This window comes from Mugil cephalus, chromosome 20 (genome assembly GCF_022458985.1).
Source record: "Mugil cephalus isolate CIBA_MC_2020 chromosome 20, CIBA_Mcephalus_1.1, whole genome shotgun sequence".
Taxonomy (NCBI): domain Eukaryota; kingdom Metazoa; phylum Chordata; class Actinopteri; order Mugiliformes; family Mugilidae; genus Mugil; species Mugil cephalus.
The window spans coordinates 11,261,318-11,286,741 of NC_061789.1; the positions used below are offsets into that span (position 1 = coordinate 11,261,318).

The 25,424-nt window shown below is 43.7% G+C and overlaps 2 protein-coding genes across 3 annotated transcripts; both read left to right on the plus strand.

Annotated features, from left to right (window-relative positions):
* Positions 1-1,090: 1,090 nt before the first annotated feature.
* taok2a (TAO kinase 2a) lies at positions 1,091-15,523 on the plus strand. 2 transcript variants are annotated; one of them, XM_047572553.1, is made up of 20 exons: positions 1,091-1,583; positions 6,319-6,459; positions 8,925-8,996; positions 9,114-9,215; positions 9,322-9,367; positions 9,471-9,567; positions 9,656-9,769; positions 10,070-10,161; positions 10,257-10,350; positions 10,647-10,728; positions 10,819-10,989; positions 11,084-11,293; positions 11,384-11,512; positions 11,618-11,854; positions 11,948-12,076; positions 12,371-12,574; positions 12,650-12,889; positions 13,036-13,257; positions 13,483-13,665; positions 13,934-15,523. In XM_047572553.1, exons 2-20 carry the CDS (start codon positions 6,328-6,330, stop codon positions 14,843-14,845), a joined length of 3,468 nt encoding a protein of 1,155 aa, XP_047428509.1. In that variant the 5' UTR covers positions 1,091-1,583; positions 6,319-6,327; the 3' UTR covers positions 14,846-15,523. The 2 variants fall into 2 exon arrangements, with proteins under 2 accessions (XP_047428509.1, XP_047428510.1); XM_047572554.1 differs by having other exon boundaries at positions 13,036-13,248.
* A 5,673-nt stretch (positions 15,524-21,196) lies between these two features.
* cdipt (CDP-diacylglycerol--inositol 3-phosphatidyltransferase (phosphatidylinositol synthase)) lies at positions 21,197-25,277 on the plus strand. The gene is made up of 6 exons (XM_047572563.1): positions 21,197-21,372; positions 21,949-22,083; positions 22,337-22,490; positions 22,966-23,047; positions 23,149-23,230; positions 23,410-25,277. Exons 1-6 carry the CDS (start codon positions 21,330-21,332, stop codon positions 23,550-23,552), a joined length of 639 nt encoding a protein of 212 aa, XP_047428519.1. The 5' UTR covers positions 21,197-21,329; the 3' UTR covers positions 23,553-25,277.
* The last annotated feature ends 147 nt before the right edge of the window (positions 25,278-25,424 follow it).

The window sequence follows — 25,424 nt, forward strand, 5'->3', positions numbered from 1 at the left end:
ATTTTCATAGAATTTAAATCATTTCATCGAGGAATGCAACTCAGTAGTCTGACGTAGGCTTCACGTGGTATATTATAAATAGCGTAATCAATGTGTAACCTCCATTCATCTTATGAAATAGCCTATAAAATAATATGTGAAATGTGGTTTAAAGAAGTTGTAAAAGTAGAATTTTATATGATTCTGATTATTATCATGATGGATAATGTTTGTATAATTCGTTAAGGACTAAATGTCATTAAAGGGATAACGTCTCATTATGTCATCAGATACGCAGTCTTGTATCAAGCATCATTAAATGAAGCCTCCCAGCGTTTGTACCAGATTATTAATATTATGTAGGTCGGTTTATTTATACCACAGGTGTCAAACATACGGCCTGTGGGCCAAAAGCGGCTCACCAGAGGGTCTAATCTGGCCCGCACCATGAATTCGCAGAAGTGCGGAAATTACATAGATGACTGCAGTTTTTTTTTCAGTGAAAATAACAGCCAGCCCTAATTTGTCCATTGTTTTAGTCAAAGTAGTGGACAGAACACAACACTGGGACCCAGGACTAAACAGCAAACAGCAATGTGACTTATTACTTATTTTTCTTTTGAAATTTCTTTTTTAAGGATATTTTATTGAATGTAAACATGCTCCTAATTTACTTTTACTTTTTTTTTTTTTTTTTAATAAATCTCAAGTTGCTGTTGATTATAGGTTTCATGCTAACTGAAACCTTTTATTTATAATTTAAATGATTTATTGTCCGAGTTTTTATCTGAAAATTCTGGTTCAGCCTTTTGAAATATTTCTGGATTTTCGTTGACTTCAACTTTAAACTGAATATCTACAATTTTCAAACTGATTAATTAATCAAGAAAGATACATTTAGATTAGTCAACGATGTAAATAATTGCTAATTACAGCTGTTATTGGGAAAATTTATTAAAATATACTATTTAACTTACTGGTCCGAGCCGCTTTTGATCAAGTTGGGACATTTTAGTTTGGCCCCCGAAACTAAAATGATTTCGACCCTTTTATTTGTCAAGTTGAAACCTCACCGGAAAGGGAGACGTCGCCGTCTCCGGTCTCCGCTTGAGTCCCGCCCCGGCCGCCTGTGCCATCTTGTCTTTAGCAGGAACAAAAACGGAGCAAGAAACAAGTCCCGTCTAAGGATGGAGCACAGATTTTAAGACGAGTTTACGCGTTTAATTTCGGGAAGGGTCAGTGCTCGGAGGTGCAGCTCCAGGGAGAAACAACAGCAGCAGCAGCCGCCCCACCCCGTAGTAGCACCACAGCTAATGTCAGCGTTAGCTCACAGGCTATCGAAGCTAAGCTAGACAATTAGCCGAGTAACGTTCGCTTAAAGTTCACATTTAAGCCTCCTAAGCTAGGGGGAGTAAACTGAAAAAGGCGAATTTTATTCACAGTGTTTCCGCAGTCAGGAGGGAGTTGGGTGGAAATGGGCCAGGTGTCGTGTTGATTATCCGCGGAGACGAACCCGAAACCCGGGATATGAGGATTGAGGCTCGCCGCTAGCTCCGCTGCTAACAGTTGTTTTTCGTTCCGGAGGGGAACCACAATAAGCCGCGGTAAGTGAGACTACATCTGGTCCAGGGGGGGTTCAAACTTGAATCCGGGGACGGTGGATTGTTGATGCCTTGAATAAAAATGAGAAATGATGCTAAAATGCTGCGGCTAGCCGCTAGCGTGTAGCTCGATTGCGAGGAATTGTTGTTTTTTTATGCATTAGCTGACGACCCGACCGCACAATTAAGACTCGGTATTGAGCGAGAGTTTGTCTGAAACCGTTATCATGTAGGATTTTCATTTCACTGTTAATCGCTTTAGTGAAGGCATAGTAAAGGTAACATTAGCCACTGTAGCTTTATGTTGGTTTATCGGCTTCTGAGATTTTCTCAAAGTGAAAGGACTTGTTTATCGGATGGATGATGATCAGGAATCAAGAATCAACCAAGAGTCTTTAGATTAGATTTAAGTTTACTGACATTACAAATGTATAGGCACAGAGCAATTTAGCATCTAAGTTTAACATCGAACCACGAGTGCAATAAGCATTAAGTGCATGTGCCATAAATGGTGTGGTGTTTGGTACAGGTTGTTTTTATAGCATATGGACAATGTTTCCAGATGGAAGCCTGTGCACAGGTGAGACCATAGGTACAGATGAGTAAGCAAGATATACACAGTGATGGGTTGAAGGTGCTGTGATCATATCATACAGATGGATGTGTGGACTGTCAACAGGAACTATACCATAATATTGTCGTAATCAAAACACAATGAAATACACAGACATTTAAATAAAACACTTAAGGAAAATACCATTAGGATGTCAACATGAGGATTGAATCGTTTAGTAAAGGTTGATTAAGGTAAATTTTCAGTTTGGAGGTATTTATATCAGGGGTGAGTTGAGTTGTCCATTTATTATTGATGGTTCTTGTGCTTATGTAAACCTGAAATCAAAGCCACACGTCCTTAATCCATCCCATATAACTTTGAATCTTTGTCTTTCTAAAGAGAAACACATTCAGCTGTCATTTTGTAGTGTTCAGTTACATTTCTCATGTATTGGCTGCTGTGCACATTTCTTTATGAAACAAAGTTTGGCCCACACACCTCCATTGCCTGCGAGCCGGGCCACTTGTTCTTTCCTACAAGAAATAAACCTAAATTTAGTTTTTGTAGGCGTTGGTTATTAGTCGTAATAAGTGCTTCTTTTATTCCAAACTCTTCGCAGACCAGTGCTGAATTCAGACATGTGATTATGGTCGCTCCGCGCCACCGACAAAACAGATTTCTTGTCTTGTTTGTTTTCTGTTGTTTAGTCCTAAAAGCTGCCTCCGAGATATAACTTGACCGAACATGCGCAAGTTGCCACATGGAAACATGCTTACGTGTTGTTGCGTGCGGCGGCTTGTGACAACAAAAATCCGTTCCTTGGAAAGTGACAAAAATAGACTCGCGTCTCAGAAATTCTGAATGATTTGGTGGTTTTTTTTTTTTTTTTTTTGGATGTCGGCGTGATGCTGAGCAGTCTAAAAATGGTGGAGAAATCCTAGCGGACTTCTTTTTAACACGCAGACATACACGCCGCTGCGTGAGCTTAGGTTTTCATAAAATTTTCACTTTGTCATGAATACAACAATGGTCTTATGCAAGTGAGTTAACGTGACCCCGTTTGAACGCTGCAGCTACAATGATTCTGTTCTACCTTTTTGTTTTGAACATTTGATGAGAATGTTTTTTTTTGATTGTATAAGGGAAAGAGCTGCATAATATCTATAAAATATGCTTAAAGATTTTGACCTACATAATTCATTGTAGCATTTTTTAAACGCAAAACAAATACGTGATATCTTGCAAATTTAAAATGTGTCACTCAGGGACCGTTGTGCATTTGTTCTGGTCCGCAGAGACTCCTTTTAGTTGACGTCTTACATTTGAATATCAATAACAGAGAAGATACCCCGGGTGTTGAAGAGTGATAGAAAATGTAAAGAGGGGGATTGGCATGATAAAGGATCAGAAGAATCTGTCACATGTAAAGGTTTTAGGCAAATTAGGATGCTCCCGATTCCCATTTTTCAGATCGGTTGTTTTTAATCCTGACTGCAGACGGCGGCTGCACTCGTTTGCGTCCTCGCCTCGGAACGAGCACCATCGGGCCACAGAGCGCCACATAATGTATAATTGGAAATTGGTTCACTGCGTTTTGAAGAAATGTTGGGTCAAGGGGGGCGGGAGGGTGGGAATCCGTCTCCTCGTCTAGCACAGATCCGCTCGTGCGTTTCACGCGGCGGTGCTTTAAAAGGAACGAACCTCGCAGCGCCGCATTGAGCGGACACCTCGGGGCTGCGCGCCCAGGCTTTCACCGGCTCACAGAGGCTCGGTTTATGCTGCCGACTCTCCTCGGGGCTCCGGCTCACAATCAAAAGGATCAGCGGCTACATTAACCCCATTACAGAACGACGTTGCGTTTGTCAATAACCACGGCTCAGTGCGCAGGCCGAGATCCCGTTCAGTGCGCTGATTTAGTCCGATTCGTGTTGAAGCTCAACCTGGCTCTTATTTGGGTTTTCGTGGATTTATTTAAATGAGTCTGTGATTTGGGTTTGATCTGTTACGGTGAAGTGCCATCAGCTGCTCTCTGATTTTTTCGGTTGCAGCAGTCAAACCACTGTGAAGCGTGTCGTTTTTTATTCATTTATGAACAGGTCGTCACCGTTTTATTTATCACGCCACGATTCAGAGCTGCAGCGCTGATGAGATGTTGGTTAATTTTTAATTAGGTTCTTTTTCAAGCAACAGTGGAATATTTGGGAATTATCAATATTGAAAGTGACTGAATGGGACCAAGCAAATCCAGTGGTTGAATCTGGCTGTAGAAAAGTTAATTAATTAAAAATGGACGTTTATTATTTTATTGATGTACAGAACAGATGATTGTACTGTTTGCTGTTAAGTTTCTGCACAGATCACACCATGACAGTGTCCCTCCTGAAGTGGTCCTGTGGTATTTTATCGACCACAGCGCAGCCTTTATATTCTCTCCGGTCTCATGACAACCTCCACGCTTCAGACTGTAAAAGGAAGACGAACCGATCTTCTTCGCTCTGAAATCATCTGCTGCGCCCCCTGTTCTTTAAACCGACGCCGACCAGAGCAAAGATGAGCAGTTCTTTAGGGACGTGGCCTTGAGCTTTCTGTCAGTAGAAACTGAACATGCATAAATCTGGTAATAGTAGAACGTGGAGCAGAGATAATTAACTGGTTGATCGGTGAGAATAATCAGCAACAATACGACTCTTGAACAACTTTTTAAAGCTGGTTCCAGATTTTCAAAAGGCTTCTTTGTGTTCTGTGTTAAACTAAGTCCTTATAATTTACTTCCTGTAGGATTACAATTATATCTTTTATGTCTGTTTGATATTTAAAATAATGCAGGATGTGATTAGCTGATTAAATTAAAAATGGCTGTTGGTTGCAGCTGCACACGCTGTCACTCTCCTTCTGTGTGTTGTTCCTGTACAACAATTGGCTTTTCACACAGTTAAACGTCCGCACTTTCCCCGTAACTGTCTTCATGCTTCAACTTGTCAGCTGGTTACTGTCCCAGATCAGATCAATGGTGCGAGATAGTGCTGTTGTTTTTCCTCTGCAGAGGTGCAGATTTCTCGTTAACAGTTGTACCAGAAGCAGTCGCTCGTGGCGTTCCCGCAATGTTACGCAGTTTTTTGAGGCATAAACCGTCGATTGGGAATATTAGGGAAGCCGATAAAAGCCTCTGTTTTGCTACAACTGAGGGATTTTGCAAATGGGTCACTTTCCAAGTGTACAAGAGTGCATTTTCCAGCATGTTTAACACATTAATTAGATGGTTTCTGCACAGCTGAAGTGGAAAACAGACGGTTCTCGTCCTTCAAAGAAATGTGGGCACCCAGTCCGCGATCCAAATATAAACTAAAAGGTTGACCACCTCCAGGATGGTGTAAAACGCCAGATTTGAATCTGCTATGACTCCAAATGTGATTGCCAGGTCTTGCACTGCATCAGTGGCAATGACTAATGTTTTTAATGGTGCACTTCAGTTGTCTGTCGGCGCATTAGACGGCCGCTTTCAAAGATGAGGACATTCAATTAAAGTGTCGAAGACTCTCCAGAGTCTGTGTTGACGTCTAAAACCACAACTGAAGAAGCCGTCAGTCAGCACGTTTACATGCATGTGAAAAAAAAACAAATGATTGCCTTAATCCGACTTTAACTGGACAACTTAAGCGCATGTAAAACGTGTTACTCTGACTAATATTGGAGTTCTCCTCATAAAACACACAGATTATGTGATTGGAAATTGATTTTTACTGGCAGGTGAAAAAAAAAACACCCAAGAAAGCCTTTCGCAGAAGAAGAAGGTAAACAGAGCTGATAGAAGAACCACCCGAGGGATAGAACGCATCGTATCTGCGCCATAAGTAGCGTGTACATTATGTATGAGATTAAAAAAAGCTGCACTATTATCCATCTTGTTGTTTGAAATGCCGGCCTGCTGCATGAATGACTCCATTGGTAATACGTCAACCGGAAAGGGGGCCGTATTAACCTACTCGAAAGACACATATCGCCACCTAGTGTGAAGGAGGAGGAAATGTTTCCGATCAGTTATTTGATTTTCTCCGTTGCACGTAAACTGGAACAAGGATCGTTTCAGAAAGTCGAATTTTGAGCACAGCTCAAAATTAAGCTGTTTATGTATCTCCAACCCGAGTCTCCCAGGACTCACTTGTGCTCTTCCCTGTCTTCCAGGCCCTGGCCATGCCCTCGAATGCACGGGCGGGCAATCTGAAGGACCCCGATGTGGCAGATCTCTTCTGCAAAGATGATCCGGAGAAGCTGTTCGCCGACCTCCGCGAGATCGGCCACGGCAGCTTCGGAGCCGTGTACTTCGTGAGTAGCGTGTGAACTCTCATGTAAACCACTTTAATTTTGCCCGGGCGGTCCTCGCGCTAGCTTTTCTTTAGTTTATTTAAAGGAGGGGTGCTCTTTGTTTGGCTCAGCTCCGCTGCAGTTCATTGGAAGCTTCGCTAACAGCAATTACTTTCCTGTTTTTCTGGTTTGAAGAAATGGTCTTGTTTATAAAAGCAGAGCTCGCTGCAACCGTCCACTCCACACATCCTCACTGCACTTCTATAAATGATGCTTCAGAAGTTCGTCTTCACTGATCTGTTCTGCGCTGATGAGGAGCAGCGGATCTCTGACACCTCCTGTGTTGTTTCCCCGCTCTGTATTCTCTGCGGTCACTGTTTGATCGCGGCAGGTTGAAAAGGTTTAACCGTCGTATCTTCAGGCGGCAGCAGCAGCAGAGAGTCACATTCTTTCTCTTTGCCGCCGTGTTTACACTGTTAACCAACTGTTGGTAACCGTACCATTTAATTGTATAGTTCTCACTAAATATGACACTAAATAAATAAGCGGTCAGTTGAATATATATTTTCAGCACAAACTCATTGACTCTGGTGGATATTTTTGTTTCCAGCCTCCAGTGATACATCAGTATAAAAATAATTGATGCAGTCTCATAGGTCTGGGAGCAGAATACAGATATTTTTCCACATGTTTTGGGGCAGTTTCTGATCATAGTTCTTCCCATCGCTCAGAGCAAAAATTATGTAAGTGCAGGCAGCCTGACCAGCGACCAGTTATTTTATTTATGCGGGTTTGCAAAGAAAAATGTATTTTCTGTCATTAATAAATAAACTGTGAATCTGAAAAATGTTCCTCCTCATTAGAAAACAGTGAGAAAGCAACGAGTGTCTCATTTCACCTGTAAATATTCCTCGGGCTGAGTGGTAGACTAACACCTCCACATCGTTCTCAGCGAGCGTCTGAGTATCAGAGGATCCTTAAAAGGCCATTAGAGATGTGCTACCAAAATAGATGATGTGCATCAATTTGCATCACTTTACTGGGAGTATTTTGTACAGTACCGTAAACCCGGACGGTTGTCTTTAAATGGTCAGTTGAGGCTTAATGTGAAACATTTCTATATTTTTAACGCCGAGTTCAACAATTATTTGGAGTAGAAAGGTTATTAATGAATCATTTCGGTGTTTGGAGTCTCAGTGGTCGCGTCTGTAAACTTCGTTGTCTATGAGCGTGTCAGCGGTCTTTGGCCACGGTTTCCAAAGTTAACCTGCACTCAGAGAACATACAAAAAACAAAAGTTTGTTTTTCTGCAGTAACAAAGCATGAGATAGGTTTCTATCAGTTTGTCAGTAATAGATAAGACAAACTAAAAATATATATATATATTAAATAGATAAAACTCATTTTGGTTTGTTTACCATCATCAGGTCATTAAGATGTAATTTAAACAGAGCTCATTTACATGCGCACAAGTAACCGGGTTACTGTCAGCTTTAGCCACTAAGCAGATTTCTTTAAAACAATGCAGTTCTGTAATCAGGATTAGTGAGGCCTGATTCCTCCAGAATGCAAATATCTTGAGCACGAATACATATTTCTCATGAGTGTAATAAATTATTCAGGACAATGACGGGGACAAAGGGATGATTGCATGTGCGGATGAATTCTGTTATTCATAAGGGTGGGCGGTAAGAGCAAAAAAAAAATTTTTTATTTTCTGATAATGATAATCAGACAATTAAAATTTAAAAATGTGATTTCTGAACAGGAAAAAAAAATGCTTCTTGCTTAGCAGGACATTTGTGGTTGAACACAACAGTTACATTACCCCGAACCAAACACAGCGGCCGCCGACACAAACGTCATTACGTGGTTATACGACGTGCGCATGGCGCGACGCCATCGTAAACGGCAGCGTGATGAGAGATCATCTGCTGAAGTCGTTGCCGTTTGTGTTTTGTTGCCGTCGACGCTGCTTGTGGTAGATCACGTTATCGCCACGTGACTGAATCCTGCCTCCTGACTGGCTTGTCTTTTCTTTTCGATAGATTATAAATACTCCATAATGTGAAGTTGCACATCGTCAAAACAACATTTACCATCGTACACGATATATGTCGCACCGCTCTAGTTATTCGCGGTCGTTTTTGCTAATTCACAAATTCATCTATAGACTTCTAAAAAAAAAGAAAAAGCCACCAACTCTCCAACACATAAGATTTGAGGGAAGCAGCAAATTGTACAACTATAAAAACTGAGAAAAAGATTGTTTAACATCATCATTGTTCTAAGTCTCATCGTTATTTGCAGCTAACTGAAACCCTTTTAGTGGCATCTGCCAATTACAAAAGCTGCTAATGTTACTTGCATGTATTAACCGTGTTGAAAAGAAGAATACCAGGGAATCCAGACAGTTGTTTCATTACCAGTGTAACTCGTTTTAACCTCGCTGCGTGCTAATAAACTGTGTCTCCATTCGCCAACAGGCCCGAGATGTGCGCAACAATGAGGTGGTGGCAATCAAGAAAATGTCCTACAGCGGCAAGCAGACTAACGAGGTAAGGAAGTGGTGGAATTAAAAACAACATGCAACTTCTGGTAGCTTGGAAAGCTTTCCCTCTTGTTTAAAAAAAAGAAATAAATGTGGTAAAGACGTGTTTCCCGTTTGTGTGCAGAAATGGCAGGACATCATTAAAGAAGTGAAGTTCCTGCAGAAACTTCGGCACCCGAACACTATCGAGTACCGAGGCTGTTACCTGAAAGAACACACAGCATGGGTGCGTAGAGTCGTTATCAGTCAGTGGGCAGGAATCCATAAGCACGTCTCTGTCCGCATTAGAATATCCACATCTGAATTATTTATCGCTCCTGTTTGTCCCTTAGCTGGTGATGGAGTACTGCCTCGGCTCGGCCTCAGACCTCCTCGAAGGTTCGTTGAAAATCATCATTTACTCTCACGTAATCATCGTCGGTTTTCTTTGTTTGTTTTTTGTTTTTTTGTGATTCCTAATTTGTCTTGTTCTTCCCGGCAGTTCACAAAAAGCCACTCCAGGAAGTTGAAATAGCTGCTATTACCCATGGTGCTCTGCAGGGATTAGCATATCTTCACTCTCACAACATGATTCACAGGTGAAAATCTTTGGCTCTTAGGAGTTTCGGTGTGTTGACAGGGGGCTTTACGCACCTTTGAGAACTGACACGTGATTTTCTTCTGCAGGGATGTGAAAGCAGGAAACATCCTGCTGACGGAGCCTGGCCAGGTCAAACTGGGGGACTTCGGTTCCGCCTCCATCGTGGCTCCGGCCAACTCCTTCGTGGGGACTCCTTACTGGTGAGTGTTCAACTCTTGTTACCACGTCATCAATGAGCAGGAAAGTATGGAGCATTTTTTAAAACTAAACAATTAAAACACACGAGAAATCTGGAGAAACGGCCGGTTTCTCTTTTGAGCAGAAGCTCTGACGGTCTGAGGCGGGGGGAGTTGAGGAGTCGTGGAGAGTAGCCGGCGAGGCAGCTGCTTGTCAATAAGCACTCAGCAGGCATCAGAGCCTTCTCTAAGCTTCACGTCTCCTTTTCAAACCACCATGATAATTATTTCACCCTGTTTACCCTCCTCTGCACTCCTCCCTAGGATGGCTCCAGAGGTGATCCTGGCCATGGACGAGGGCCAGTACGATGGGAAGGTCGATGTCTGGTCGCTGGGCATCACCAGTATAGAGCTGGGTATAACCTGCTGCTACTCACTTTTTGATCTCATGTTTGAACGCACCAATGGACAAAACTGAAAGTCTTCTTTCTTTTTTTTATTGTCTCTGCAGCGGAGAGGAAGCCCCCTCTCTTTAATATGAATGCTATGAGTGCCTTATACCACATTGCTCAGAATGAAAGCCCCATCCTGCAGTCCAATCACTGGTGAGACCTTCTCTTCTCATACATCTGTACATCTTAAATACTTTTATTACACTGAAATTACACTCATGCACAAGGCTTCCAGATTTATTGAGATGTTAGATGTGTTTTTTTTATTGTATTTATTTGATCTTCACTGAAATGTGACAATGGTGCATTTGAGTCATGGCAGGGAAATACAATAACTGATACCCTGATAACATTAATTTGTTTTAAATTAAATCCAAGTACTGGTTGTTATCCTTAGAGGACAGAGCTTCTGTCTGTTATAAGAAATAACAATGATTTTGTTTTTCCAGGTCTGATTCCTTCCGCAACTTTGTTGACTCTTGCCTACAGAAGATTCCCCAGGACCGGCCTACCTCGGACGTGCTGCTGAATGTGAGCGTTGTTACTAACATTTCACAAAATAGCGTGCCTCTCTTTTGACTGAGCTCACCATTTGTTGTTTTTTCGTCCCTTCGTCTGCAGCATCGGTTCTTGTGCCGCGAGCGCCCCATGACGGTGATCATGGACCTCATCGCACGGACCAAGGATGCAGTGAGGGAGCTGGACAACCTGCAGTACCGCAAGATGAAGAAGATCCTCTTCCAGGAAACGCAGCAGAACGGCCCCGTGACCGAGGGAGGAGACGAGGAGGAGGTGAAGAGCTGGGGAATGAATGTGAACTGAGGATGTTGGGTGAATGGGGGAGAAAAATAAACCCAAACTAATAATTTTTTTTCCTGTGTTTTAGGAGGTGGAGCAGTACTTGTTGCAGACCGGCACAATCAACAGCATGGAAAGCTCCCAGTCGGTCCCCAGCATGTCCATCTCAGCCAGCTCTCAGAGCAGCTCAGTCAACAGCCTGGCCGACGCCTCTGATGACAGCAGCAGTGAGATGGCCATGATGCAGGAGGGCGAGCAGACCGTCACCTCCAACAGCTCCATCATCCACCGGCCTACGGTAAACCGGCGGCTTCACTTCATCTCTAAGCTTCACACACCGTAACGGACGGCCACTTGAGTTCGTTTCATTTTTCCTTCTCCTCTTTAGGGTCAAGACAACATCTATGACGACCCTTATCAGCCGGAGATGGATCAACCCCAGGCCCCCTCAGCTGGACGCCGCCGAGCCTATTATCGCAACCGGGACCACTTTGCCACCATCCGAACCGCCTCCTTGGTAAGATCTGGACACCGCCTCTCACGTGGCTTCTTCTATTCTGGAGCAAATGCATCTGCTGCACTTTGCGGGTGATTTCCGCACTCAACAAATTCCGCCTTGCAGGTGACCCGTCAGATCCAGGAGCACGAGCAGGGCTCCGCTCTCCGAGAGCAGATGTCCGGCTACAAGCGCATGAGGCGGCAGCACCAGAAGCAGCTGATGGGCCTGGAGAACAAGCTGAAGGCGGAGATGGACGAACATCAGCTGAAACTGGACAAGGAGCTGGAGAACCAGAGGAACAGCTTCTCCACGGAGGCCGACAAGCTGGCCAAGAAGCACCAGGCCATCCTGGAGAAAGAGGTGAGGGGTGGATCCCGATGCACCGTTGGTGAACTAATTAACAGTTTCTTTTAAAGCTTAAGGATGTTCAAATGTTTAAAATTAAATCTACAGACAAAAGCAGCTCTGGCTGAAGAGAAGAAGTTCCAGCAGCACATACTGGGCCAGCAGAAGAAGGAACTGACCAGTTTACTGGAGTCACAGAAACGCCAGTATCGTCAGCGCAAGGAGCAGCTGAAGGAGGTATGAGCTCACACTAAGTAGATCCATGTAGGAGATGACGCTTTCCACCTCAACTCAGCGTTTGTGTCTTGTTATTTTGAAGGCAGCACTGATACAGGAGCGCCTCAGCTACAAGTTAAAGAATACAAACATGTTGCTTATTTATACTTTCTTTTTACATATTTTCAACATTTTTCAAGCTTACTGCAGTTATTCTGGTAGAAACAGCCGAATTAAACCTCAAATCAACACGTTCTGTGGGAGAACGAGACAAGTCTTGGAAAACATTCACCCCCTCAACCATGTCCTCGACAGGAGCTGAACGAGAACCAGTCGACCCCAAAGCGGGAGAAGCAGGAGTGGTTGATCCGCCAGAAGGAGTGTCTTCAGCAGATGCAGGCGGAGGAGGAGGCCAGCTTGCTCAGGAGGCAGAGGCAGTACTACGAGCTGCAGTGTCGCCAGTACAAGAGGAAGATGCTGCTTGCCCGACACAACCTGGAGCAGGACCTGCTCAGAGAGGTAAGAGCTGGAGCTCAGCTGGAAGCGTTTGGTCGCCATCAGGTGACAAATCTAACGTCCTCTGCCGCCCACCAGGACCTGAATAAGAAGCAGACTCAGAAGGACCTGGAGTGTGCCATGCTGCTGCGGCACCACGAGTCCACCCAGGAGCTGGAGTTCAGGCAGCTGGGCTCGGTGCAGCGAACCCGGGCCGACCTGATCCGGACGCAGCACCAGACCGAGCTGACCAACCAGATGGAGTACAACAAGCGGCGCGAGCAAGAACTCAGACAGAAACATGCCATGGAGGTCCGGCAGCAGCCCAAGAGCCTCAAGGTACGTAGCAGACTTCGGACAACGAGGACGAGCTTCAACAATCAGATCAAGAACATTAGAACCATGAAGGATCTCCTGGTTGTTGTTCCAAGTATGAAATATCCAAATTATGTTGAGTTAAATTCTCTTCTTTGGTGGCGTTACAGTCCAAAGAGCTGCAGATCAAGCGTCAGTTCCAGGAGACCTGCAAGATCCAGACGCGCCAGTACAAAGCCCTGAGGAACCACCTGCTGGAGAGCACTCCCAAATCCGACCACAAGGCCGTCCTCAAACGCCTCAAAGAGGAGCAAACACGTAAGCTGGCCATCCTGGCCGAGCAGTACGACCACTCCGTCAACGACATGCTGTCCACACAGGCTGTGAGTAAGGCAAGGAAACCTCCGCGCACCTCGAACACCTGAAACACTGCACCCACACCAAAAAGACCTACACACAAGTTGTTATAAAATGTCAACAAACTTTCACTTATTTTCCAAGAGGAAGCAAAGCGGCAGCACGTCAAATGATCAATGGCTGGAATTCTGATCTGCTGAAGATCTGTTGTTTAAGCCTGAGCTCTGCTGACACCGAGCTTCATCTGTCTCCACCTGCAGCTGCGTCTGGACGAGACCCAGGAGGCGGAGTACCAGGTGCTCCGGATGCAGCTGCAGCAGGAGCTGGAGCTGCTGAACGCCTACCAGAGCAAGATCAAGATCCACACCGACACCCAGCACGAGCGGGAGGTGAAAGACCTGGAGCAGAGGGTGTCCATCCGCAGAGCGCTGCTGGAGCAGAGGGTACGGTTCACACTTCCACCCAGACACAACTTTGGTAAAACATCAGTGAAATGGCCACAAACGGAAAAAAAAAGTATTACTGGTTAGTATCGGTTTAGCAGTTAAGGAGCAGCAGTGGCAACATTTTATAGTTGTGAACGTTTTTTTGTGGTTTTCCAGGAAATGTTGGCACTTAAAATGGTCATTTATGAAGGTTTTTATGTTTGTTACGGTGCTGAGTCAAGTCCTAACCGTGGATGTGTGTGTCCACCCCCCCTCATCCCGTCAGATCGAGGAGGAGATGCTGTCTCTGCAGAACGAGCGCTCGGAGCGAATCCGGACTCTGCTCGAGCGCCAGGCTCACGAGATCGAGGCCTTCGACTCGGAGAGCATGCGCCTGGGCTTCAGCAACATGGCGCTGACCGGCATCCCGGCCGAGGCCTTCAACCAGGGCTACCCGACCCCCAGCCCGTCCTCGGGCTCCAGCGGCTGGCCGTCCCGGCCCGTCCCCCGCTCCGGCAGCCACTGGAGCCACAGCGTCCAGAACTCGGTGGCGACCCCGTCCTGGCGCAGCCAGAACCACGGCGGCGCCGGCTTCAGCCGGGCCGAGTCCATCCAGTCGTCCCACGGCCTGGGGAGGGACAGCGACCTGAACAGGAGCGGCAGGGGCCACTCCTCCTCCTCTTCCTCCTCCTCCTCTTCCTCCCACCACCACCACCACCACCAGCAGCAGCACTACCTCCCCCAGCACTACCAACACCACCAGAGCACCCCCCAGCTCTACCGCGACACCCACGACCGCGAGATCAGGGAGCGGGAGCGGGAGCGCGCCAGGGAGTGGGTGGGAGGAGGTGGGGGCCACTACTCTCATCACTCCCAAGGCCACCATCACCTCTCCACCCACGCCTCCTCCCAGTCCCTCGCCCTCCTGCCTCCCCCGCCGCCGCCTCCCCCCATCTCCCTCTCCTCCTCCTCCCCCCCCTCCTCCGCCTCCTCCTCCTCGTCGTCGCAGGGCGGCTACGGAGGCGGCGGCCTGAGCGTCCGGGGGCCCACCCTGATGGCGCTCAGGAACAGCCCCCAGCCGCTGAGGAGGACGGCCTCCGGCGGCCCGGGGGGCGGCGGGGGGAGCGACGGGGGGCTCAGCCGGAGCACGTCGGTCACCTCCCACATCTCCAACGGCTCTCACCTCTCTTACTCCTGAAAGGCGGAGATCCCTCCTGTGACCCTCGGCCCCCGCCCCTCTGAGGAAAGGGCAGTTTGAGCCAAAAGCGGAAGCAGAGCGATGCCCGTTTCCCCAGAGAGTTAGTTTTTAAGTTTTAGAAGATTTTGAGAGTCTTCTCGGAGCAGCGGCAAATAATTTGATCCTTTAAAAAAAACAAAAACAACCTGATTTTAAGATCTCCTTTCTGTGCAGGGGTGTAACGCTGCACCGACAAGAAAGAGAGGTTCCCTTTTAGTCTTTTAGTCACTACAGGGCTGTTTTAAGTTTTAAACCCCGAGTCACACAGGAGCAGCGATACAATCCGAGAGAAGGAGCCGATTAATAAAACGTCCACAAATGAGCCGTGTGTTGCAAAACAAACGAGTCGAACCATCATTTCACATCCAAAAAAACAAAAAGCCATTTGTTTGTTTTGTAACACGCTGAACGCATTGCACAGTATTGATGGTTTAAACCGAGTCACTTGTTGAGGTTCAGGTGTTCAGAGTCGCAGCAGGTTTTTTTTTTTTTTTTTTTTTTTTCTTAGTTTGTATCGAACTGAGCAACGAGCGACAGTTGTGGAGCTTCCACTCGCGGTGCTTTAAAAACCACTGTAACTATGTAAATAATGGTAAATTGTAAACCCAGTTTTTGATTTGTAAGTGTTTCATACGTTCAGCGGGGGCGGGGGGGTTCAGGAGGTGGGGTAGGGTGGGGTTGGGGGGGTGGGGGGGCACACAGGAGTTGACCAAGGGAAGATTTTATTGAAAACACAATTCTTTTGTTGTAGTGATAAGTTTCTGTATATGACAATATAAGAACACTGCCATCTTTCTGTTGGGCTGACTCAAGACAACTCTACCACTGCCCTGTGATCTTCTTAAAGGAACAGTCTCGTCTGTGCCGCCTCAGTAACCGTCAGATTATCAGATGGATCCGTTCGGGTCTCGGGCGCGTTTCAGTACAGACGGGTAGCGCTGACGCTGGAGGCAGAGGAAGCCGCTCACCTTCCAGTAACACGCTTTAAATGTAACGAATAAATCCCACAATATCCTCATAACACGAGAGTGAAGGTTAATGAGCATCAGCATTTACCCCAAACCTCACTGGTAGGAGCTGCTGTACACGTTGACACTGGAGCAATGACTAAATCTAATCCCGACGCTAAATTTAACCCACGTTGGAGCGTGTGATTAAAATCTATTTACAATAAAACGCTGGCTACGTTTACGTGGACGATGTTTCTTCAATCAGATCAGAGATTCCTCCTTAATTGTTTACTCTGTAATATATGTTTACATTCCCCAACACATTACTTTTTTTTTTTAACGTGCACAAAATAGACTGGAACGTATATAATAAGTGTCTTTTAACAACATCATCGAATTGATTAAACTGCTGAAGACGACCAAGTCTTCAGTGTCCACATGGATTCAGGCTTTGTTCGAACAAACCTGATGTTTACCTCATGTGGGACAAACATGCACAGGAAGAAATTAGAAAGATTCATTCTAACCAGTGAGAAACATCAGATCTGGTTGGATGGTTATTAGCAGCTAATATTTTCTAAAGGTTTACATCACACTTTGCAACCGAATTAAAATAACGAATGTCTGTTCTGGGTTGAATACGAGTGTCCGTGTAAACGTAGCCACTGCGAAGGACGGTGATAGCATTTTTTTGTCTGCTCATGGAGTCAAACAATTACTTAATACACTAACATTTGTACCTTATACGTCTGTTAATCCTCTACGGGATTGATGATTAAAAAAAAAACAACTAAACCTAAATTGAATCTGCTGGAAAGCGTTTTTTTAATCCTTTATATGCTTTGTCTTTCACACTAGGCTATGCTTGGCTAGGCTAGGCTAGGCTAGGCTAGGCTAGGCTAGGCTAGGCTAGGCTAGGCTAGCTAACCCGGCTAACCTCTGTACTGAACCCAAACACACGACGTCAGTCATCTCACCGCACAGCGCCAAAAACAACAAAATCTAGCCGGAAGGTTCCTTTAACGAGATGCTGCCACAGAGTGTTTCTGCGTGGGCTGAGCACTAAATCTGTACGTGCGTTTGATGGGGCGTGTATGCGTGTGTGTGTGTCTGTGTGTGTCTGTATGTGTGTGTGTTCGCGGCGCTGACAGCTTTCCCACACCGATTTCTCCACAGTTCGTCTGCATCTGTAGATAAGATGTACATGTGCATTACAAACTAGTACAATTCAGTGCATGGAACTTATGTACAGACAAGCATTTGTATGAATAAACATGCACACTACCTATTTATATAAATGCATATAAATGTAAGATACCTGAGTAAAAGTAGCAGGTATACTGAAGATTGTTCACTGTCCAAACACTTTTGACTTGCATTGTACTTACCGGTGTACATAGAAGCACTAACTTTGAGACTGTGTTAGAGTAATAATAATGATTATTTTGTCACGTGAGTTCAGACAATTTGTACTAGATGCAGACCAATAGATACTATCATTATTATTACTACTACTGCAGTTGGAATATTTATGTTGTATGCTAATTTTTAAAAATGTAATTGCCAATTTTGACCACTAGGTGGGGAATAAGCGCAATGTTACTGTGATAGAGCTATAAAAAAAAAAAATATTAATGTTTTTAAGGAGGACAAATGGACTACCTTTCCCAGCATTCCTGTCGAGGTCTCAGGGTGGGAGTCTCCGGTTCTGGGCAGGGCTGCGTTCTACTCTTTACATTTTATTTTGAGCCAGTATTAAAACGTGGAGCGTCCACAGTCGAGCTTAGTCACACGCGTATTTTCCGGATATTTCATTACAAATTTTCGTGCCATTTTTTTTTTTTATTATTATTTTCAGTTTTATATTTCATACTTGTTACTGTGCAGTAGATTTTTTATTTTTATTTTTTTACCCCAAACACACAAACCATGCAAAACACAGCCCAGAAAGTTTTCAATATTAAAAAAAAAAAAGCATATGCACAAATTGTTTAAAATATATCGAGCTTGTGAAATAATTGAGGACATTTTGAAATGTTTACCGAAATTTACTTTCAACCGGTTTTAACAGTAAATCGTCTTTATGTGTCGTCATATTAATGACTCTCCAACAACAGCATCACAATATATTACACAATACGTTTTACATTAATAAACTATAAGGAAAGTGGAAAATATGTCTCATCAAATGGAAAGCTGATAAAATCTAAACAGACTTGTCAAATTAGAGGTGATAATTAATTTCACAGCTTCTTTTTTTCTTTGTATTTTACACAACTTTGTACATATAATTATTTGTTTCAGTTATAATTTAATATTGGCACCTTTGGGACTCCATAGTAACCCCACTCTGTCCGTCTGTTTTCCAAGTGAACACCTCATGGTTTGAATTTTGCACAGTCCGAATGGGTAGAAAATCATCTTCAGCTGACCTCCGGGCGATCGGATGCTGTCCTTAGTTGTCACGTCTACCTCATTTGCACTGATAGTAAAAGAATGTTTGGTGGATTTTAAAAGAGAAAACATTTCTTGGCTTTTTTTTTCTTCTTCTTTTTTTTTTCGTTTCTCAGTTTTGTGCAAATGTTGACAAGAGATGGTGAATGAGAGCAGGAGAGGACAAACTGACGCCACGTTCAGAGTGGAAGCTGTAAAATGGAGCTTTTCTGTTTTTATTTTTTGTTTTTTTTGTTTTTTTTTTGGGACACATCACTGCAGGACATGCTGGACTTTAAAGACGCTGAGTGGAAACGAGTCGGATATAAGAAGCTGTGCTGGGTTCTGTTTGTTGGAAGTGTCTGGATGAACTGTGCTTCTCATCTTCCTGAGAGGGAAAAAAAAATGTTTAAAGCGTGAGATTTCATTTTGCCAATGTTATTGTTTCTTTTTTTTTTTTTTTTAAATCCCGAACATTCCTGAAGTGTTTTTATTTTTGCCAATTAAAACTGCACTGGGGAAGTTTATGTCGCCTCCAACGAGCGAGGAGTCCTAATACGTTTGGGTGTATGTTACACTTCATTTCATTTTCTCTGAAAACACTTCAGTTTGTGAGCAGGTTACTGACAGTAGGATTTTTGTATTTTGTCAAATTTTGAGGAACATCTTGTGCAATTTGTATTTTTGCTGTCTTCTGAAGGTTTTTCTTGTCGGGAAAATGTCTGAAAATAGTGAAAAAAAATCCGCCTCTTAAAGGCGACATCTTATTATTTAGAGCTGAAACGAGTCATCAATCAATGTTAATAGCACAGAGTTATTTTCAAAGTCAAATATTCTTTTTTTTTTCAGTAAAAACATTTAAATTTTCTCTGTTTCACAAAAAACAGAATCTCTATCCAGGGTTTTCACAATAGGGGTTCATTTAATTTCAGCATTTTGGACTCTTTAGAAGTCTGTTTTGTTTTTGTTTTTTTAATTTCATGTCACTTTCGTGATTTTTCTATTTTTATTTTATGGCGTCATTGTCATAAAGCAGTTGACTACAGAAGGTTTACAAAATAATCAACAATTTGATGAAATAAGCTGCAGATTAATCGCATCACGAGAACAATCGGTGGTTTTGCTGCCCCCCCACATTCTTCTGACGATTGTTTTGTCCATTTAATAATTTGACGACTAGAGGATTCACTGTCACGGTTTCTAAAAAAAAAAACAAAAAAACAAAAAACAAAACAAAAGATATTCAGCTTAAAAAGAAACAAAACACAAAGTCTTGATTTTTGTGAATTGACTAATTGTTTCAGTTCAGCTCTGTGGTGCGTTCAGGGACAGTCTGGCATCCCTAAAGCTGATGCAATCCAGTGTTAAAAAGATAGTTAAAGGTGTTCGTTTCAGGCGTCTATAGCAAACGATGTAATGTCCCAAAATGTAAAACTGTTCTTCTGTCAGATAATTGGCTTTTTTGTTTGGGTCCACACGTTCCTGGTGCAGTTTTAAATGTTTCTGTTGGACAAACTCATTCAGTGTTACTGCCTCGACCTGTAAAGGCTGGAAACACTCCCCTGAAAATGCCCCGAGCGTTGTGTTGTGAGAAACTGACAGGAGCAGCTGTGAGGAGGAAGAGGAGGAGGAGGAGGAGGAGGAGGAGGAGGATACTGCTGTAGTGAGAGTCGGTGTTTGAGTGGAGAGCGGGGTGGATGTGTGTCTGTCGGAGTTGAAAATGTTCAGGTTCGGTGCAAAGTGTTTGGAGGAGAAACGAGTTGTACAGAAACGTAACAAAATAATTTTTGGAGAAATAAAAGAACAAAAACAGAAGTGTCGGCTTGTTTTCATTGGTTGGGGAGGTTTGGAAATAAATGTGGTGGATGAAAGTCACCTGGATTCAAGGACGCAAATAGGTACCGGCTTCCTCTTGCATAATTACTGCATGGGTGGTTATGTTTCAGCTTTCAGCAACGAGTTATTTAACCCCAAATGATGCAATGAGTAGCTTCTCGTTTCTTAAACAACCATGTCGAAACAACACATCCTATGGTGGTGGAAAAGATGTTAGTCTGTTAGAGAAGGGTAAAATCATTGGCATGCGTCAAGCAGAGAAAACATCTAAGGAGACTGAAGCAGAAACTAAAAACTGGGTTAAGAACTGTCCAATGCTGCATTATTAAAAGCTGGAAGGGTAGTGGGGAACCATCCTCTTTTAGGAAGAAATGTCGTTGCCAAACACTGAAACATTTGATGAAATCAAATCAAAGAAAAACAACAGTCTGTGTTTAATAGTGAAAGTAAAAGAAAGCTGTGTGGGTTTTAAGAAAACCACCAATCAATGAGGCTAACCAGGAAAAAAAAAGGCTTCAATTTATCCAGGAGCATGAAGATTGGTCCAGGTTCAGCAACATTATTTCGGAAGAATGAGGTCAGCTGACTACCTGAATATACTGAATGACCAGATTATTACATCAATGGATTTAATCTTCTCTGATATCATGGACGTATTCCAAGATGTCAGGATTCATGGGGCTCAAACAGTCAAAGAGTGGTTCAGGGAGCAGGAGACATCATCATTTTCACACATGGATCGGCCTCCACAGAGTCCAGACCTGAACCCCATTGAGAATCTTTGGGATGTGCTGGAAAAGGCTTTGCACGGTGGTCAGACTCTCCCATCATTAATACAAGATCTTGGTGAAAACTTAATGCAAACACTTGCAGAAGCTTCTTATCGAATGTAATCAAAGGCAATGGCACTTTCCCTCTTTTATTATCATGATATTAGTGTAAAAATATATAATGTGTTGTTTTATTTATACATTTAACATCCAATGATACGCTAGTGTCTCTCTGCCGTCGCTTCTTGCGAAGTGTCTGTGTCCTCATGCAGCTTTTATTCTAAAAACAAAAGCAGCGGAAGCCTTGTTGTTGTTGTTTCCGCCGCAGAGAGGAAGAAGTCATCTTCTGCCTACCCAGTCTGACAACTACAGCCCGCTGAGTCTTCCTCCCAAAGACACCACCCGGTATTAAATTCAAGAAGACGAACGACCGCGAGTCGCCCCAATACGTCCGAGATGCCTGAGGAAAATATTTTCTTATTTGTCCCTAATTTAATCGGTGAGTTCGTTGTTGTTGTTTTTTTCCCACGGTCTCCGCCAGCTCGTAGTTAGCTTAGCATTAGCATTAACGTCACTGTAGATGCTTCTGAGACACTCAAACCAAAGTATATTCAATATATATATGTGTATATTTATAGTAAATCCAGCGATTTTCTACCGAGTTAATCCGAGTTTCCTTAACTTTAACCGTGGAAGTTAAATTCGACCAAATGGTTAGAAAACGGAAACATCAAATTGTGCTACTACTTTTTACTTTGTTCACGACACTTGCAGCCATTGAAACGTCAAACTGATTAAATCTCAGAAAATGATCCGTGTTGTTTATGATAAATAATCACCATAAAGGCTGAATGTTATTTAATCAAGCATATTTGATCTAAGCTGAATTAATTTTAAACGGCTCAAAACATATATAGATTTTAATATATTTACTCATGTTCATTCATTTGTTTTTGGGTTTCATGCTTTCATGCAAACAGTGGCTACGTCACTTCCTTCCAGTGGTGAAAGGAACAAAAACAAAACAAAAGTTGCACATTTTAATTCAACGATTAATTCAACCCATCTCGTGCAGGTTATGCCCGTGTGGTGCTGGCCCTGCTGTCCTTCTTCCTGATGCCCTGCTGCCCGTGGCCGGCCGTCTTCTGCTACCTCCTCAGCGCTGTGCTCGACGCTTTTGACGGCCACGCTGCCCGAGCTCTCAACCAGTGTACGTATCTGCAGATGCACCTCTTTAGGCTTGAAACCACAAGGCCCTTACCCGGGCAGCCTGACTCTAGTTAGACACCGTTTGGATTTTATTACGGGGTCATGCGTTTATATAATTCTGCACCCGGAGCTCACATGACTTTTATGAGCCCTTTTCTTCTCTGTGCGTCAGTCATGGAAACCTGCAGCAGGATGTGTTGTTCCCTCAGGATTCTGACTCTCTGTTCCTCTCTCTCCATCGTGTTTAACATCAGCCACCAAGTTCGGAGCAATGCTGGACATGCTGACGGACCGCTGCGCCACCATGTGTCTGCTGGTGAACCTGTCGCTAATCTACCCCTCCTACACCTTCCTGTTCCAGCTCAGCATGTGTCTGGACATCGCCAGCCACTGGCTGCACCTGCACAGGTGAGTCATCGGCTCCGCTGTGCTCTGCAGCGCCAGCTCCCACGTCCTCGTCATCCCCTCCCCGCTGCTCTCCGCTCCGCGCGAGCGTCGCGCGGACGAGGGCTGGTTTTTCCGCTGGAAACAGTGTTGGATAATATTTTATTCATAGCTCAGCTTTACGTGAGAAATAATCAAATCAGGCCTAATGGACCCAGAACAAGAGTTTTACTTTGATAATGTGAACCGACGACAATCAGTCCTGTGTTATTTTTAACCATTAAAACGTATTGGCAGCCTGCGGGAGTTATCAGAATAAATGTGTCAGTTTCCATCATGTCTTCACACATTTAATTTAATGCTCTTTAATCCTCGATAAAGAAAATGCTCCTCCGTGCTCATATTTCTATGATATTTATGGAAAAATTTGCCTTAAATTAATAATCCTGAGGGAATTTACTCAGAAAGGGAGGATCACTTTTGTGTTTTGTTTCCTCAGTTCTACCGTAAAAGGATCAACGAGCCACAAAACCATCGACCTCTCCGGCAACCCCATCCTCCGGATCTACTACACATCTAAGGTCCGTCGCGCTCTTGTCTCAGGATTAAATCTTTGTTGATTTAGCTAAGAAAAAAAAAAGAAAAAAAGGAAAAGAGAGTGAAACTGTGTTGTCTCCTGCAGCCGGTGCTGTTCGTGATGTGCGCTGGGAACGAGCTCTTCTTCTGCCTGCTCTACCTCCTCCATCACATCGAGGAACCCGCATGTAAGACTTTGTCCGACACAAGACGATCTAACCAACGCCTGAGCACATTTCAGGTCACGGTTTTCCCTCGGTGTCCTCCGAAACGAGTTACCCCCCCTCCCCCCGTTTTCATGCTTTGGTTTTCTCAGACGACTCGTCTCTACGAGCGCCAACACGTGTCTCTGTGTCTCTTTTCGCAGCCTGGCTCTACTGGCTGCAGGGGATCTGCTGCGCCATCTGCCTGCTGAAGTCGGGCATCAGCCTCGTGCACCTCATCACCGCCTCGCAGAACATGGCCGCCATGGACGTCGCCGAGCGAGGGAAAGCTGCGAAGGGGCAGTGAGAGGGCGAGAGGGTGGAGGGGTGAGCGGCGAGAGCGACGGATCCGGTTTTATTCCTTCTTATTGTCTAAAAAGGCGGCGCTGGGCTGCTGATGTGCGAGGCGACGCGAAAAAACCCACTCCAGAAAACGCACGACCAAAGTTCACAAGATGATTCCAGTCAGAAAACTCAGTTTAAAAGTTTTTTTTTCCCACTTATTTTGCCAGTAAATGGCCTCAATATAAATTATTACTATTGGAATCACTAAATTATTAAGTGTGATGAACTTATAGTGCACGTTTGAGTGCTTTATTTCTCTACATATTCGCCAACAGACTTGACTTGTAACATAAACCCGTGAAGCCTGAATTCTACGCTCTTATTTTCCTCCGTTTGGTCGTTTTCTTAAGCTCATCGGCTGCGTAATCACGTTCTCCTAGAAGACAATCAGAACTGCCCAGTACTTGGAAATCAAAAGAAATAGTGACAAAAAATCCCAGAGCTTTGAACATTACAGCAAATCTTAAATCAATCGTGATTTTAATGCGAGGATTCAGATCCGTTATAAACCTCCGATGCAGAACATCTGGATTCACGCTGGCCGACTGTGGCTGTGCAGGACGGTCGGCTTGTCATCACACACCAATACTCTCGTAATCGGTGCGTTCAGGTGTAAGTATTTGCTCGTGTCTCTGTCTCCTGTAGCATTAAGTGAAACACCTTTGTGTTTTAGCGTGTTAATTAAAATATAAAGTCACTTCTAAAATGCTGATTCACTTTCCTGCAGCTAAAATAATGGTTATTTAAACGTTTAGATACATTTTAAAACATCTGGATTTTAGTCCAGATGCTCCGCATAAGGACATTGTTATTAATGGCTTGGAACTGTTGATGATATAAAATATTTAAGGATAAATGAGTTTTTTTTCATCACAAACTTTTAGAGATAGCACAGCGCGGTCCATTTATGTTGTTTTTTTTCTTCAAGTAAAAATGTTAAGCTTTTAAAGGTGCAGAGGGCTTTTTGTTTCGCTATGACTCATAGAGACATATTGACGTTAAATGCAGCAGCTGAAACAAAGCGGAACGATCCTTTCAGGCTTCGACGCTTCGTAAGCTGCTGCCTCTCTTTCTGTATCCAGACCGACATCTGGAGAACACGGCAGCCACCTCTGTGTCCTTTCAACTGACATCCCTGAAATCGACGACCAAACAAACCGAACTGAAGCTCATTCAGTTGATCCAAATGAAAGTAAAGCCGTCAGTGCTGAAGTATTCCTCTCGCCACATCCGAGCCATTTGTTTGCGTTTTTTAGAGTTTTGTTTTTGTTTTTCTATGGGACACTGACGTGCTGGCGCCTACTTGAGGTTTCTAATGTTCTTTACTTGTGGTAGATGAGGTGTGTTTTGTTTTTTTTCTGTTTGTGCAGAACGTTATACAGGTCACGCGTACACGGTATATGCGTGACCTGCGTACGGTTTACCTCACAACATGTGGAGCTCCAAGTATTATGGTTTGTGCTGCTGATAACTGTAAAGCCATGTGTGTGCTGAACATTGTTTTTGATGGAACTTATTTCCTAGAATGTATTATTAGAGAGTAAATATATATCAAAGCCAATTCTAATGTTTAAGAAAATTAAATTGTGGTAATTTAAATATTTGGTGGTTATTATTATTATTATTTTTGGTTGGTTGGTTTGAATTTACTGTAAAAGCAGCTGCAAAATAAATATGATTAAAATGAGCAAATGCATGTTTGCTTTGTTTTTGTTTTGTTTTTTTTAGAAAAATTGTGTAGGTTTGCACATTTAATACTAGCGTATTATATTTTTCTGCACATTTAATATTAGCATATTATATTTTTGAAGGGTCACTTCAGAAAAAGACAAAC